General features: G+C 47.8%; 5 protein-coding genes across 5 annotated transcripts; 4 read left to right on the top strand and 1 right to left on the bottom strand.

The window, feature by feature from the left end:
• Nucleotides 1–21: 21 nt before the first annotated feature.
• Nucleotides 22–1,989, top strand: POJ06DRAFT_216525 (alcohol acetyltransferase). The gene is made up of 2 exons (XM_056185539.1): nucleotides 22–244; nucleotides 294–1,989. Exons 1-2 carry the CDS (start codon nucleotides 199–201, stop codon nucleotides 1,601–1,603), a joined length of 1,356 nt encoding a protein of 451 aa, XP_056040013.1. The 5' UTR covers nucleotides 22–198; the 3' UTR covers nucleotides 1,604–1,989.
• Nucleotides 1,990–2,015: 26 nt separating this feature from the next.
• On the bottom strand, nucleotides 2,016–4,243 carry POJ06DRAFT_47183 (major facilitator superfamily domain-containing protein). Its single transcript, XM_056191092.1, has 2 exons — nucleotides 3,416–4,243; nucleotides 2,016–3,363 (listed from the first exon to the last, which is right to left on the bottom strand). Exons 1-2 carry the CDS (start codon nucleotides 3,883–3,885, stop codon nucleotides 2,181–2,183), a joined length of 1,653 nt encoding a protein of 550 aa, XP_056040012.1. The 5' UTR covers nucleotides 3,886–4,243; the 3' UTR covers nucleotides 2,016–2,180.
• A 926-nt stretch (nucleotides 4,244–5,169) lies between these two features.
• Nucleotides 5,170–5,605, top strand: POJ06DRAFT_271980 (uncharacterized protein; the record flags this gene model as incomplete). The annotated part of the gene is made up of 4 exons (XM_056189541.1): nucleotides 5,170–5,209; nucleotides 5,258–5,287; nucleotides 5,335–5,467; nucleotides 5,515–5,605. The coding sequence occupies 4 exons, from the start codon at nucleotides 5,170–5,172 to the stop codon at nucleotides 5,603–5,605; spliced, it is 294 nt and encodes a 97-aa protein (XP_056040011.1).
• A 3,214-nt stretch (nucleotides 5,606–8,819) lies between these two features.
• On the top strand, nucleotides 8,820–10,052 carry POJ06DRAFT_284047 (RTA1 like protein-domain-containing protein; the record flags this gene model as incomplete). The annotated part of the gene is made up of 7 exons (XM_056190148.1): nucleotides 8,820–9,024; nucleotides 9,081–9,150; nucleotides 9,200–9,268; nucleotides 9,324–9,418; nucleotides 9,478–9,590; nucleotides 9,647–9,828; nucleotides 9,884–10,052. The coding sequence occupies 7 exons, from the start codon at nucleotides 8,820–8,822 to the stop codon at nucleotides 10,050–10,052; spliced, it is 903 nt and encodes a 300-aa protein (XP_056040010.1).
• A 1,023-nt stretch (nucleotides 10,053–11,075) lies between these two features.
• Nucleotides 11,076–13,707, top strand: POJ06DRAFT_287352 (uncharacterized protein; the record flags this gene model as incomplete). Its single annotated transcript, XM_056190259.1, has 3 exons — nucleotides 11,076–11,570; nucleotides 11,714–13,583; nucleotides 13,619–13,707. Exons 1-3 carry the CDS (start codon nucleotides 11,511–11,513, stop codon nucleotides 13,705–13,707), a joined length of 2,019 nt encoding a protein of 672 aa, XP_056040009.1. The 5' UTR covers nucleotides 11,076–11,510.
• Nucleotides 13,708–13,896: the final 189 nt, after the last annotated feature.

Here is a 13,896-nt window from a genome sequence, read left to right as displayed (position 1 = left end):
ATCACGCAGTTAACACAGTTAGGCAGTGCTGGCTAATATGATAAGAAACTCTAACATCCAGGGGCCCGCGCCCGCGGCAAGGCTCAGCGACCGACGCGTCAGCGATAACCTTGATTCCTCAGTTTACTACCTGGAAGAGTGGCCTCAGGTGCTCTACGGCAAAGCTGAATTAGTCGGAATCGGTGATCGTCTTGCAACATGACCACAACTTCAGATCAAGGTGCCTTTGTTTGGCGACCAACTGGTATGCTCCGGTCTTGGATATTCGTAACTCGTGTTGCTAAGTTGAGCAGGTCTGCTGGAGTCGTACTTCGTGACGCGTTCTAATCTCGACTACTACCAATGCGTGTGCGTCTGGTCCCAGTTCAATCGTCCGGTGCCGAAACTTCACCTCTATGGAGCAATACATGCCCTAATTGCTCGGAATCCAGCGCTGTGCACCATTGTTCTCGAGTCGAAGACCAAATCAATGAAATTTGCCTTGGCGAAGGATGTTGATCTGGATAAGATTGTGGAGTACCGCACTACCACCGGGTCGTTCGAGGAATTCCTGACTGAGTTGCATGAGGTCCGGTTTACATATGAGGCGATGACTCCTGTGTGGAAACTGTTCGTGTGGAATGAGAAGACGGTGGCATTTGTGTTTGACCATGCCACACTAGATGGCACCTCGGGCGCATTATTTCACGTTCAGCTCGCACAGCTGCTTAATGACCGCAGTATATTGCTCCCAGCCGACGTCTCACCGATTGTGAAGGTCGACCAGTCAATGAAATTAAACCCAGCAGTGGAGTCGATAGTCAGTACGTCACCTTCCTTGCGGTTTGCGGCCAGCACGCTGTTCCAGGAATTTGGACCTAAATGGGGACCGTTTCGTCCATTGGCTGAACGCGATGGGACCATCTTTGCGCCATACGTGCATCCTGTTGAAGGATCGATTTGGAGGATATTGGAAATTCCTGCAGCCAGAGTGAATCTACTACTGAATAAGTGCAGGGCACAGAATACTACTCTGACGGCTCTGTTTCATACATTGTTGGTTATTGGAATGTCGAAGGCGTATCCCAGTGTTCGCGGGTTCGATACCTCTGTACCGATTAACGCTCGCCGATTTATGACTTCATATGTAGATGCGGCCAACGAGATGGGAGCGTATGTTTTTCGGTATAAGGAGATCACATCTGCTCTGAGGGAATTCTCGTGGGATGAAGTTATTCGGTTTGGAAGTGCATTGAAGAAAGGTACTACGAAGCGTTCAGGATACAGTCTAGGCATGTTGAAGTATCTTTTTGGTAATATCTCAGGATGGATGGAAGCAAAACTCGGCAATGTTCGAGAAACTGATATCGAGTTGTCGAATGTGGGTGCGTGGAAATTTACCGGTGGGATCGATGATGAGATGTCGTACAGGGTGCTGCAGTTAGGATTCTCCCAACCGCATGGAACGTTGAATCCTGCAATAAAATTAAATTGTGCCGGCGTGGTGGGAGGGAGTACTACCTTGACGTTGTGCTTTTCGGATAAGATCGCTGGCGAGGGAAAAGGTGACATGGTGTTTGGTGTGATTAAGCATATGGTGGAGAAGCTTTCCGAGGCGGACTAATTGCATAGTATTAGCAGTATAGATGCATGGTAAGTTTGATGGCTAAATGTAATTCCTGGACGCGGCTGCAACGGGAAGACGTAAAGATTCTTGTCGTAAACATAGGTTGACACATTTTGCACCTTAGGAATGTCCATAGTTATTGCGTTCTTTAGTCTAGAACGACCGACAGGCGTAGAAGCAGTACATTCTGTAGATAGCTCCGCTGGATTGGTAATCCAGTCACTTTTTGGCTAGGAGCAATCTTCGGGAAGCATATCCTGCTTCTGTGCCATGTATTTTTCTACAAGTTATACCTGCGGCGTGTAAATCTCCGTTTAAGGTACGAGGTAGGCTGTTAATACAGATATTGGTTGTCAAAATAAATCATACCCAATGGACCAAAACGTAACAGGTTCAAATTCTTCTTATTATATAATTAAAAACTAAGATGCGCAGTTGTCTATAAATAGTGCCAAATGCACGAAGCTAGTAACGCCAATACCAATGCCAGTATAATCTATATGTTTCTATAGCCAATGCTCCCATATAAATGCAAATTATCGTATCCGCAATCTTCGCCTTGCGATAATGGTAATCAGTTGGCGTACTTTGACCCGGACCTCAATCGATGTCCCAAGATCAACAGGACAACGGGAATCAGCACCATCAACAAGGCAATTCCAGCCAACAAAGTCGAGCCCCAGGCAACCGGGAACCGTTCTCCTCCGAGGTTAACAAACATGGCCTTTGCAAACAACGGAAAGGCAGCGGCAAAGCACGATCGGAATAAATCGTTGCCGGCGAACACGGAGGCCAGGAAGCGCGGGTACGACATGCCAAGATAGTTGAATACGACTTGGAAAACCGTATAGCCGCCCAGCAGAAAGAGACCGCTCGCGATGATGGGAACGATCCAATGCACGGACGCGGTCGATGACCAGCCAAACATCAACAGTGACACCGGCAGAATTGGGGCAGCGAAAAGCGCGATTCGGAAGATTGTCTCTGGAGGTGCGCCCCTCTGTAGGCGTGGGGCCAGGTAGAAGTACATGGCAGAGCAGAACGCGATCGCAGCGACCGTGGCGCCGATCATGATTCCGAAATAAGATAATCCCGTCTGGATGAGGTTGAAGTGATGAATGCCCACGAAGACAAGCGGGAAAGCCTCGAACCAGGAATACATGACTGCGTAAATGAGCGCCGTATAGCTGTTGAGAAAGAACACGCCCGGCTCCGTGAACGTGATCACAAACGGACGAACAAAAGACTCGTATGCAAACTCGCGCAATGTAAAGTTGGCGTACTCTTGCTCAGCTTTGGTCGTGTATCTGTTGTCGCCCGTCAATAGTCGAAGTCGGCGAGCCCGACGTTGCAGGATCGTTGCTTCCGAGGTCTCGGGAAGGAGGAAAAGAAGGACGATAAACGCCAGTCCCGAAATCCACGACAAGGCCCAGAAAGTCCAACGCCAGCCTAAGACCTGTGCAAAAATGCTGCCCAGGAGCGGGCCAAAAACAGGACCCAAGACCGCAGAGACCGACCACAATGCCAAGCCGTATGACAAATTATTCATACTGACGACGTCACCAATTGACGCGCCACCGTTGGCGAGAGGGGGAGACGACACGAAACCAGTGATAGCGCGTACGGCAATGAATCCGCCAATGTTCTTGACTAGTGCGGTTGGGATCTGCAGGACAACAAACAAAAGCAAAGACGGAATATAGACCCAGTTTCGGCCAATCAAAGGTGCCTCGGACAGTGGAGCAAATATCATTGGGCTATTTTCGGGTTAGCGGACGTTGAGCACCCCACCCAGGCTATTCGACATACCCGATACCATATGCCGCCACGTAAACCGCAAGAGGAAGGAGCGCGACGACGCTGCCGACGTGAAATTCTTCCATGATCTGCTCAATGCCCGGGGTGTACATAGCCGATCCGATATAAACCGAAAACGTGAGAAAACAGATTTCAGCTAGGATGAGGAGCTTCTTCATATCGGACCAGTTGCGAGGATTCTCGGGATCATCCGGACCGTACCAGTCGACAACGTAACTAGGGGACAGTGTTGATGCTGCTGATGACGACGAATAGTCGCTCTCAGAGTCGAGTTTCTCGTCGGCTAGCTTTAGCGCGGCTTCGGGGTCATTCGACATGGGAACAATGTCGTCTGCGACACGGACTCCAAAGGTAGACGGGACAACGAACCCAGGTTGCTGGTCAGGATACTTCAGTAGACGACCACCTGAGAGAAGGTGGATGATCTCGCCGCCGAAACTTGCACGAATGATGTCCAACATTGTCTTTAAATTTGAGAGGTGCGTGTGCAACGTATGCGAGATGTGTGATGGAGACGACTGGATTGCTCAGCAAGGCGATAGAAGCCATATTTAAACTACTTTCAGCAGAAGGCGTAGACGTGTCGAGTGAGCAGCCGTAAGCACAGTCACTAGCCGATGAGTAAGCCATGTTGGTTTTGTGAGGATTCGGAGTCGCAAGCAGAATAGAATGGAAAAAGTTGCTCCGGCTGGAGGAGGAGTGCGGCGGTGGGAACAATGGATAAGCTAAACGACGTCATCGTGGCGCCCGTTTGCAAAGAACACCGGACCAACTTTGTGCGACGCTGACTCAGGGCCCGTGCGGCGCATGCGCTTGCTTACTTAGCACACCGAGACCAGATGCCCTTCTACTGCAATTCTATCAGTTTCAATGTGCGAATATCAGCAATGGAATATGGAGTGCGTTGCAGAAAGTCAGAGAATTGCGGGCCTAAACTCGTAGCAATTGGGCGGTTTAGAGTAGCATAATCTGGCGGCTAAATGACTATGTTGGCCACGATAACACGGAACAAATAGTGACAAGCCGTCACTCTTTGTTAGGTGCAGGAAGAACTGTCAGACGCAGTCCGGTTGACGTCATTCTGACAAAACCATCAGTGTTTTCGCATAGCAGCCCCGACAGCTTACACAAGACAGGCCAATAGAATTTCTTGCAGGATATTGTATATCTCATATATTTACGGAATTTGTATCGATTTCCGAAAGTCAATCTTTCCTTAATCCTTATTACCCAAGGGTAATTACTTATTCTCTGCCTCATCAATGACTCGTTGTAACGAACATATATAATAGAGGCGATATTGTCTGCTGTTAACCACTAGTCAATCGCTGTAATAATGTCATCTCGCCCATGACTACGGTACTATGGCACGCCAAGCTGTGGTTCCTCGAGTCATGACACTGTTCTGCTGCAATTGCGGCTCGGAATATAATCAAGCCGACTGCCCGCCAAAATAAACTCTAGTCTAATCTTTTGTTCTTCCACGTGTAAACCTTCGTCTTCAAACACATACGTCATAATTACAATCGCAGATTTATTGAAATCCCAGTTACTCATGCTTATTATTCACCACAGCGATTGCGAAGAGCGGCTATGGCAATCTGCTACTACCAACGACTTGCATTCAAATGCTCATGGCAATATCTATAATCGCCTACTTTGTTGCGGACACCGACAAATCATTGACTATCATTGCCAATTCGTCCACCAGACTCTTATCAGCGACAGCAGACTACTCTCTAACAATGTCTCCTAAAGTCGTCGTCATCACCGGATCCAACAGAGGTATTTATCATGCCGTGTCGTTTGGTTTGCTTGCCACTGATAATATAGGCATCGGCTTTGAGCTCGCGACACAGTTCAGTAAGCGCGGTTGACAGTGACACTGTCATTGCTACTGTTCGTCGAAGGCGAAAGCCGCGCACTGGCACCCCCTTGCATAGCTTCCAAATGTGACTTGATGCTTATGATCTCGGGACAATTGATTATGCTGTCGCGGACATTGAGACGATCGCCCGTGAAGGCATTGATGAGCATTGGAATGTATGCGCTCCGCAATGGAATATATTAAGATGAGCTAACGAAGATAGAATCTTGGAGTGTACAATGTGGGTCAAAATCTGGCCTCAGTCCGCGAAGTCGTCCCGTCTGACATGCAAAAAGTCTTCCACATCAACGTGAACGCACCGACACTTCTCGCATCCAAGCTTCTGCGTGCTACAAAGAAGATCGTATTTGTATCGTCTGTTGCCGTGTCTTTCGACTTACGAAGAACTTCGGCTCGTTTCTCACCCAGTTGGAGCTCCATTCATTTACGCCGCTTCTAAGTCCGCGAGAACCTGATCAAGCATGTGTAATAGAGGTGGGGACATCGGAATCACTGACTAAATTGCAGTAGGATACCCGAAGTACTCAGGCCGAGCGCTCTGGATGCATCAAACCGTTGCGCCCCTGTCCAGCCCATCCCCCACGCGAGACGAGATAAAATATATTTGGCATCGATCACTATTGGCGTATTTCCTATATCTGACCTTCTTATTTCCGCTATAGGCGCCAATTCACCGATGGTAAGATTCAGATTAAGCATTTCGAGCTCGACATACTTTCCATCTTCGGCAATAATCTGACGCACAAAGAAGTTACAAGCGTCCAAAGCCTCTTCCAAGGTACGTACATGTCTCGTCACTTCTGTTCGATGGCTTCTTCCGTGTCTCTTGTACACTTCAAGAAAAAGGTTGGAAACCTTACCAAACTTCCTCTGTCGGATCTTGTCATATTGGTCAGCAAGTTGTTGCCAAACTCTTCGATTCGCTCTTTGTTTCGGTCGACGAGCTACCAGGCGATGATGCTCCCCAAAAAATAGGCAAATCGTGGCGTATCGATTTCACGAGCGAGAGGTCGCGGCTTACTCTACACTATCTTCACTGCAAGGCACTTCCATTCCCACATTCTACGGCAATTCGACTGTCACTTTCCCAGTCGAGGGACGGAATTAGATCAAACTGTTAGAGTCATACTGATGGAACATAACATGGCTGGCCTTTGTCGTGGTATTCTCCTGACGAGATTGCGGAATCACAGGGCCAGTGGATTATGCGGCAAACGGAAGCTATTGTGCGTCAGATCTAATCGAGGCAGAATATATAAAGGAGGGTCTGTACCTCGCTGGCTCGTCAGATAAGAACCTGTATTCAATAGAGTCAAGTCTGTTTCGCCCTCTTGTTTCTGTTCTCCTCGTTACATGCCAGAAGGGGTCAAAAAATAAACTATTGGGGGGACCCCGCGAAGTCTTCAAGCTCACAATGCAAAAGGATAAAATCTTCCTCTTTCATTGACTCAGGCGAATACCTGCTTTTTTCATTCAAAATCTCTGATGCTTTGAAATCAACAAGGCCGACTCTTCCCAGCTTCGTTGCGAGGAAATTTCGCAGAGCTAAATCCGGGTGAACTACCCCGTGTATCAATATCCGCAACCAAATCACACAACCAATCACGACAATCAACAACCCCTAGACCCCAACATGCCTTCTAGTCCCGAGGCATTCCTGGGAGTCCGAGGGAACTTGGCGATCCGTAGCGGGAAGGTCAATTTGGTCAGGGTTTGCTTTGAACAACGACTAGACAAGAGCATTCCATTGGATCTCATGTTGTTTGATTCCCGCTAAGATTGCTGAGTGTCTGTCATTTCTGAGCTCTCTGAGCCTAACAATTTGCTATCTACATCGTTCTTTTGTATGTAACACATACTTTCCATTTCTGCGCGAAATAATCCTTCGGTGTTGTGGCGTTTAAGGAGCTATTTTATTTAGTGAAGAGTCGCCAGAAATGTTTCAGCCGCTCTGAGGCTATTTTACGTGGTGACAATTCAATGCAGGGTTAGTGATGCAATTACTAAATCGATGTCATAGATGCTAAGCAAGAAAGTAAAGAGGAACGGCACTCATGGCAGATGCCAAAATGTATGCTCTCTCGATAACTTCAAAGAGTGCAACCACTTTCTTAGTTAGTCTCCCTAAGACATTTCTCCCTATAACCTTTAAATATGGGCCATAGTGGACACTAACAAAATAGAGCAGTATCTAAAAATAATTCTGAGGTACGAACAAGCCAAAGGACTGCAGTGCCAAAGTACCAAGATTGCTTGGTAAAGGGTGATCAGTGATCCCATCCGACCATCCGACCATCCGACGAACCGACGGAACGATGATCCGTAAGCCACTTGGTAAATTCGAGCAGTGACGCCGAGGACGCGGTGAGCCGTCCGCGAATATCAGCCGCGGCAGACGTACGACAAAGGTTTAGGTTTTGGTATCACTGAGCGAATCTTCAACTTCAGAATCGGTGTAATCGCTAGTCACCGGACCCGACAGGGATTTTCTTCGATTACGTACCTGAGTCAAGCCTTTGTTGCCTCTAACTCTTCCAAATCGTGCAGGTCCCGAAAGAGTTAAAAATTCCTTATCTATAATCTATTGCTCCGCAAACTAGAGTCCAAGGGTAAGCCGCCATGATGTTGCAATCCGGCTCGCGAATCCGGGGACTGTGACATTTAGATCGGTTCTCAAATAGTACGATGCATTCTAGCACCGTGAGAAACCATGAATGATGAATCAACGTCTATCCTCGTCGCTCTTGGTGAGTTAAATTGTAAGAGAGTATACTTGGATCATCCAATCTGAACAGGACGCAAGGAAACTATGACAATAGTACTTGTCATTAACTCACGTATCTCTTTCATTTACGTAAGGGAACAGTTTAAGGCGCGCAAAGTCACCTCGCTTCCAGACTAATCAACCTCAACTATGACAAGGCAGATAAGTTGCGTGTGTAGGGCAAAACTCAATGGCGGATAGACGTGACACGGTGCAGGATTGCTTAACCTATACTCCGCCTAATCCAATAATGAGCATCTCGCAGCAAACAATGATCATCAACGCTTGATTTAAGGTTAAGTTAATTTCGCAGATTTCCTATTACAATGCAAACATCCGCCAGAAAGCGTTTATCAGGGAATTGTGAAACAAAGCTCCGGTTGCCAGATCCGAAGATAGAGCATTATATGCATGTCGGATTTGCAAGGAGAGAATGCGAGATATGTAAACCCTAGCCCCATGTGGTTTGTCCAATGTCACTGCTTTGAACACGCGCTCGTACACAACCGCCTGTAACCATACTGATCGTTTCTATCTATGTATCCGCTCGGAAATAGAAACCGAAGAATGCTGGCTTGCTCTCCGATCGCGTCGCATACAATGCCGCGCATCGTACGCTCGACCGGCCTGCAGGAGTCCCGGAGCCTCCTGGAGACGCGCATCCATAAGTAGTGGACCAACATCCTGTTCTGCAAGTGAATATGGCAAGTTCTATTCCAACAAATAGAGAGATAATTGGAGTCATGGATAGCAACCACACCATTCCGAGCGAAGACTGCACTCTCCAGACCTGCACACTCGCGCAAGCACACTTCACCTACGTTCCTTCCCTCGCCGGGAACGCATTCTTTGTTGGCTGGTTTAGCCTTCTGATTGTCCTTCAGGTTCTGCTGGTTATCAAGTACAAAATATGGGGATACTTTGTAGCCATGTCTGGCGGAATTTCTCGTAAGTAGCTCGTCTGTTCATGCTGCTATCAAACCTAATGATGTTTTTCATTGCAGTTGAAATTTTGGGGTATATTGGTCGCATACAGATGAGCTACAACCCTTTCACCATGTCTCCATATCTTTTGTACGTCTAACTGGCTCTACTGCAACTGAGTCTCGCGCTAACGTTTCAGGTACATGATTTGCTTGACGACTGGACCCGCATTTCTTAGCGCCGCCGTGTATCTTTGTCTTTCTAGAATGTTAGCATGTCATTGTTTGCTTCTGTCATATAATTGTCGCGCACTAACATATTAGTGTTGTGGTCTATGGAGAAAAGCTATCTCGGTTCAAGCCGCGAACCTACACCCTGTTCTTTATTACATTCGATGTCATATCGCTCGGTCTTCAAGGTACAACAACTGCACTGACAGAATTTATCAGGAGGATTGATGGCTAACTCTACCTGCAGGATCTGGAGGTGGCATTGCAGCGTCGGCTGATACGCAAAGCTCGGTTGACTTAGGCAAATATATTATGCTAGCGGGACTAGGTTTTCAAGTGGTCGCGACTTTTCTCTTCATGGTGGCTTGCACGGACTTGATGTTGAGATTACGCCGGTTCGACACTTCGGTGTCGAGGCTCGTGAGCCATGTCATGCAACAATGAGAAACAGCTGGAAATTTCGCGCCTTTCTTTGGGGCCTTGCTGTGGCTACTACCTGCATCTTTGCGAGAAGCGTGTACCGTGTCGCCGAACTTAGTGAGGGTTTTCATGGACCGCTCGCTAACCAGCAGGTCACGTTCATGGTCCTTGAGGGAGCGTACGTATTACATAACCGAGTCTAGGTTGATTGTTACTTACTAGCATAACTTTAGAATGATATTCGTCGCTGCTGGATCGCAGACATTTCTTCATCCGGGATACTGCTTCAATGGAAGCTGGGAAACCGTCAACTTTAGTCTCCGTCGCAGTAAGAAGAGCCGTGCTGACGAAATCGTCGTATTCTCGGAAATGAAGGCTCTTGCGGAAACAGAATATAGATAAAGTTGTATTGATCAGCCGCGACAGTATCTATTACCTGGTTCAATTATTTATTATTCGCTATTAACTTAACTTGATACTGCAACTTTTACCAATGCCGTCATTCTGAGGATTATTGACAGTTTATGCTGGAAACAACAGCGGTAAGAAACCAGTGAGGGCATAGTCATCATATTATGAAACGTTGTCAGGCCGCTTTTGTGAAATAATGTCTTGCATCGATGTCATAGAGTTCTCCTGGGTCCAAAGTGTTAGATGCCGACCTTGTTCTTTCTCTGAGTAGACGGCTACTACTTGATTAAATGTAGCTTGCATTGCCACTATGACACAACTTCAAGACCACAGACCACTATAAACCATTCTCCGCATGCCTCACATGCTCCAGCTCACTATGACGATAATTAATGTTAAGGCCACGAGGCGCCATTGGATATTTGGCAATTGTGAGGGGAAACAGTAGGAAGACATATCAACCGACATATACGGAAAATGGGCTAATAAATACATCCTTCTTGGTGATTAATACTGTATCGAAGACAGTTTTCACAATAGAAGCACAAGGGCAAGTCGTACACCTATGATCGCCGCAGGGGCAATGTAGCCATTGGCCCTCAGTCCAGCTATATGTGGTTTGCATAATATTTGACAGTGGTCAAATGCGATTCCAACGAGTTCAAGAAGCCCTGAAACCCATCGACTGAGTGACTCTAAGAGCAGCAAAGAAGTGGTGTAGTCTTCAGGAACCGTAAGAAGCCAGCACTCAGCAGTAACTCCATCCTCGGTCACAGGGCACACATGACTTATAATTCGAACTTTCGAATACGAATAATTGACCATTTCTTGCTTACTAATTATTGCAAATACGAATAAAATTTTTTGGAGATTCATGGGGCAACTAACAATGATTCCTTTTTTGGACTAGCGTATGTAGATCTTCGTAGCCACGAGTCCTCAGTTGTACCTCTCGCCTGTGGTCGTGCGTGATGGAACCGGGTCGGCGGGTATGAATAATAGAGTTGACTCTGCGCCGGGCCGGAAGAGCATTAGGAACCAAGTTTGGCTTCTGAGCAGTGAAGGTTTCAATTCAAACCTGATAGCAGGATGATTTGCAATAACGAAATTCGGTCGCAGGCTTATATCCAAGGGCAAAGATACGTCCTTGAATAGGCGGCCGTCATTTCTACCCATATAGCGCGATGCAGATACTCAGGATCGATCATATACACGCATGTAGAGACTTGTGCCTGGATTGGCACTGCTGCTACCACAACGTTTGGCTCACGGGTGTCCGTCTTGGCAGTCCCCGGAGCCCTTAGGTTCGAAAGTCAGCCGCGCCCGGGAAGCTATGATCAGACTCATGCATCACGACCGCTACGCGCATATATCTCGAAGACCGCTTGCCGAATTGTTTCATTCAGCCATGCCCGTTTCAAGAACTGAGAGGATATAATCGGGCTTATCATGGTCGGCGTGCCGGGAGGCAGCAGAGGCTGCGCGAATTGCAAGAAGCGCAAGATCAAGGTATGCAAGTGGTAGTCGCTTATTTCGTGGCAGGAACAAGTGTTAATTGTTAATAATTAGTGCGACGAAACGTTCCCCAAATGTCGGCGATGCATTAATCAAATCTCGACTGCGGCGGTCCCACTGTCAGCACTGTATTTAAGAAACAGCGCCTCGGAAGATCTGCCGGAGCACCTGACCGCGACCCGGTTGGCACTCGACTGAGGAACTTGTTGACGACAGACGATGAAAGGAGGATTAATGGCGACGAAGTAGAAATCAGGTCGCGGACATTACCTAGCTTGCTATTCGAACAACCGATCCAAAAACAATTACGGGCGTTCAATTCTACCTCAATTCCTCGTGAGCTTGTGCTCTTTCCTGAATATGATCTATACAACTATTGCATCAAAATTTTCCTGGATAACTTCTCAATGGGCAGCTATCCCCATCGGTTCGGTGACCAGATTGATAGAACATGGGTAGAAGTAATTCCGCAATTCGTCATGTCGTCCGTTCCTTCGTCGACCACGTTCACATCAAGAGCGTTAGTCATCTCCCATTGCGGTGCCTCCTATCAAGACCCCGACATTGCGCTGCTGGCTTCAAATTGGTACGTCCAGGCTTTACGGCACCAAAAGGAACTTGTCAACATTGTCACTTCAGATCGCGGATGCACGTCCCGGAAAAGGCACTATTCGAACCCCGCCCCGGACAACAATGGCGCAGCCGAGCAAGATTCCATCCTGCCATCCTCCCAGCCGGTATCCACTTCCAATACCAGGCCGTCTTCTCCATACCAAGATCTGATACGATGGGCGCACAGCGACACCGCTTCTGTTCCGAAGCCCAGCAAAGACTCTATTCTCTTACCGGAAAATTCATCGATGCCCCTAGATCTACCAGTCCTGACACCGGGCCGAAATGTGAGCAGTATGCGAGGTAACTTCATGTCGCACGAGGACGACAGTATCACTGCCGGAATGCTACTGTGCATCTACGAGGTGCTCAACTGCTCATCAGACTCGCCTTGGATTAGTCTGCTTTCAGGCGCAAATGAACTAATGAGAATGCGGGGGCCCGAGCCATTTCGAACTGGCTTTAACAGGATCATATTTCAGAATATTCGAGGCTTAATGGCAGTTCAGGCCATGGTTACACGCAAAAGAACGTTTTTGAACGACACCGAGTGGAAGACTGTTCCCTGGCAGTATTCGTCCTCTGAAAAGCCAATCCAACAATTCCTGTTGGATCTTATTCTAGAAGTGCCAGAGCACCAAGATATTATCAATCGGTTTCTCAAGGGTTCTGCTGCTGCCAACGACGAGGTCGGTCCCGAGGAGCCCGGACCTATGAACCAGACTTCACTTTTGCGCAAAAATTGTTGCACTCGCGAGATGTGGGCGGAGCTCCGCGGAACTCACAAGAAGCTGGTTGATCTCGATGCCCGGTTCGAGAAGTGGTTCGAGGAATATTCCGAGGGCGCTCGAGATTACGCGCGCAAACATTTACATATCCCTCCAACCGTCGAGTATGATCCGCTGACTGGGGCACCAATCATCCCTACCTCGCGATGTCCAGCTACGATGAGTGATCAGGAGTATACTGCGACACACTTTTTTCGGCCATCTGTCAAATACGCGACTTTGCATGATGCACAAGTCGTAATGATGTACCTCGCCAGTCGCATGGTAATTGCATACCTACAAGAACTCACATTCTCGTTTGCATATCTAGATTTCGAAGATTCACTGGGTCCAAAGCCAGGCAAACGCCACCCGGAAGCTAGTGCCTATCTTGAGTACAAGACAAGTTATATGCATGATCTCGCCCGAGCAATCTGTCGCACTGGGAGTTACATGCTCTCCAGCGCTTCAAATATCGCCATCCTCAACATGATCTTTCCTTTCCGCATCGCGCACTCTGTCATGCAAGATCCGCTCGAGCGGGGATGGATCTGGAACGAGCTCCGGCGGATGCATGATATGGGCATCCGACTCAGTCTTGCGGATCTGAATGGTGAAAGCAAGGTCAGTATGTGTCCGATTGGAAAAAGTTCAAGCGTTTAGAAGTGTGTCATCGGTGTGGGGAACATGTCCGACCGCTACAGCAGTGGTATGACGTTGTGGACATTCATCTGGATATAACACCCCCCTGAATAGCCATGTTCTCAATTGAGATTAGTAGTTACTCGTTTCCGTGACATCTCCCGAAATGAATCCGAGGACCCGCGAGAAGTTCCTAACCCAAGTGACGAGTTGGCTTCTGACGCATCTAAATCCGGAACACCCTTAACCAATATTCGTCCAGCTGTCTGGATGGCTACCGTTATAGATGGTTTGAGGTA

Source organism: Lipomyces tetrasporus (assembly GCF_029532465.1).
Source record: "Lipomyces tetrasporus strain NRRL Y-64009 chromosome Unknown POJ06scaffold_14, whole genome shotgun sequence".
Lineage (NCBI taxonomy): Eukaryota > Fungi > Ascomycota > Lipomycetes > Lipomycetales > Lipomycetaceae > Lipomyces > Lipomyces tetrasporus.
This window is presented reverse-complemented; position numbering and strand designations above follow the sequence as displayed.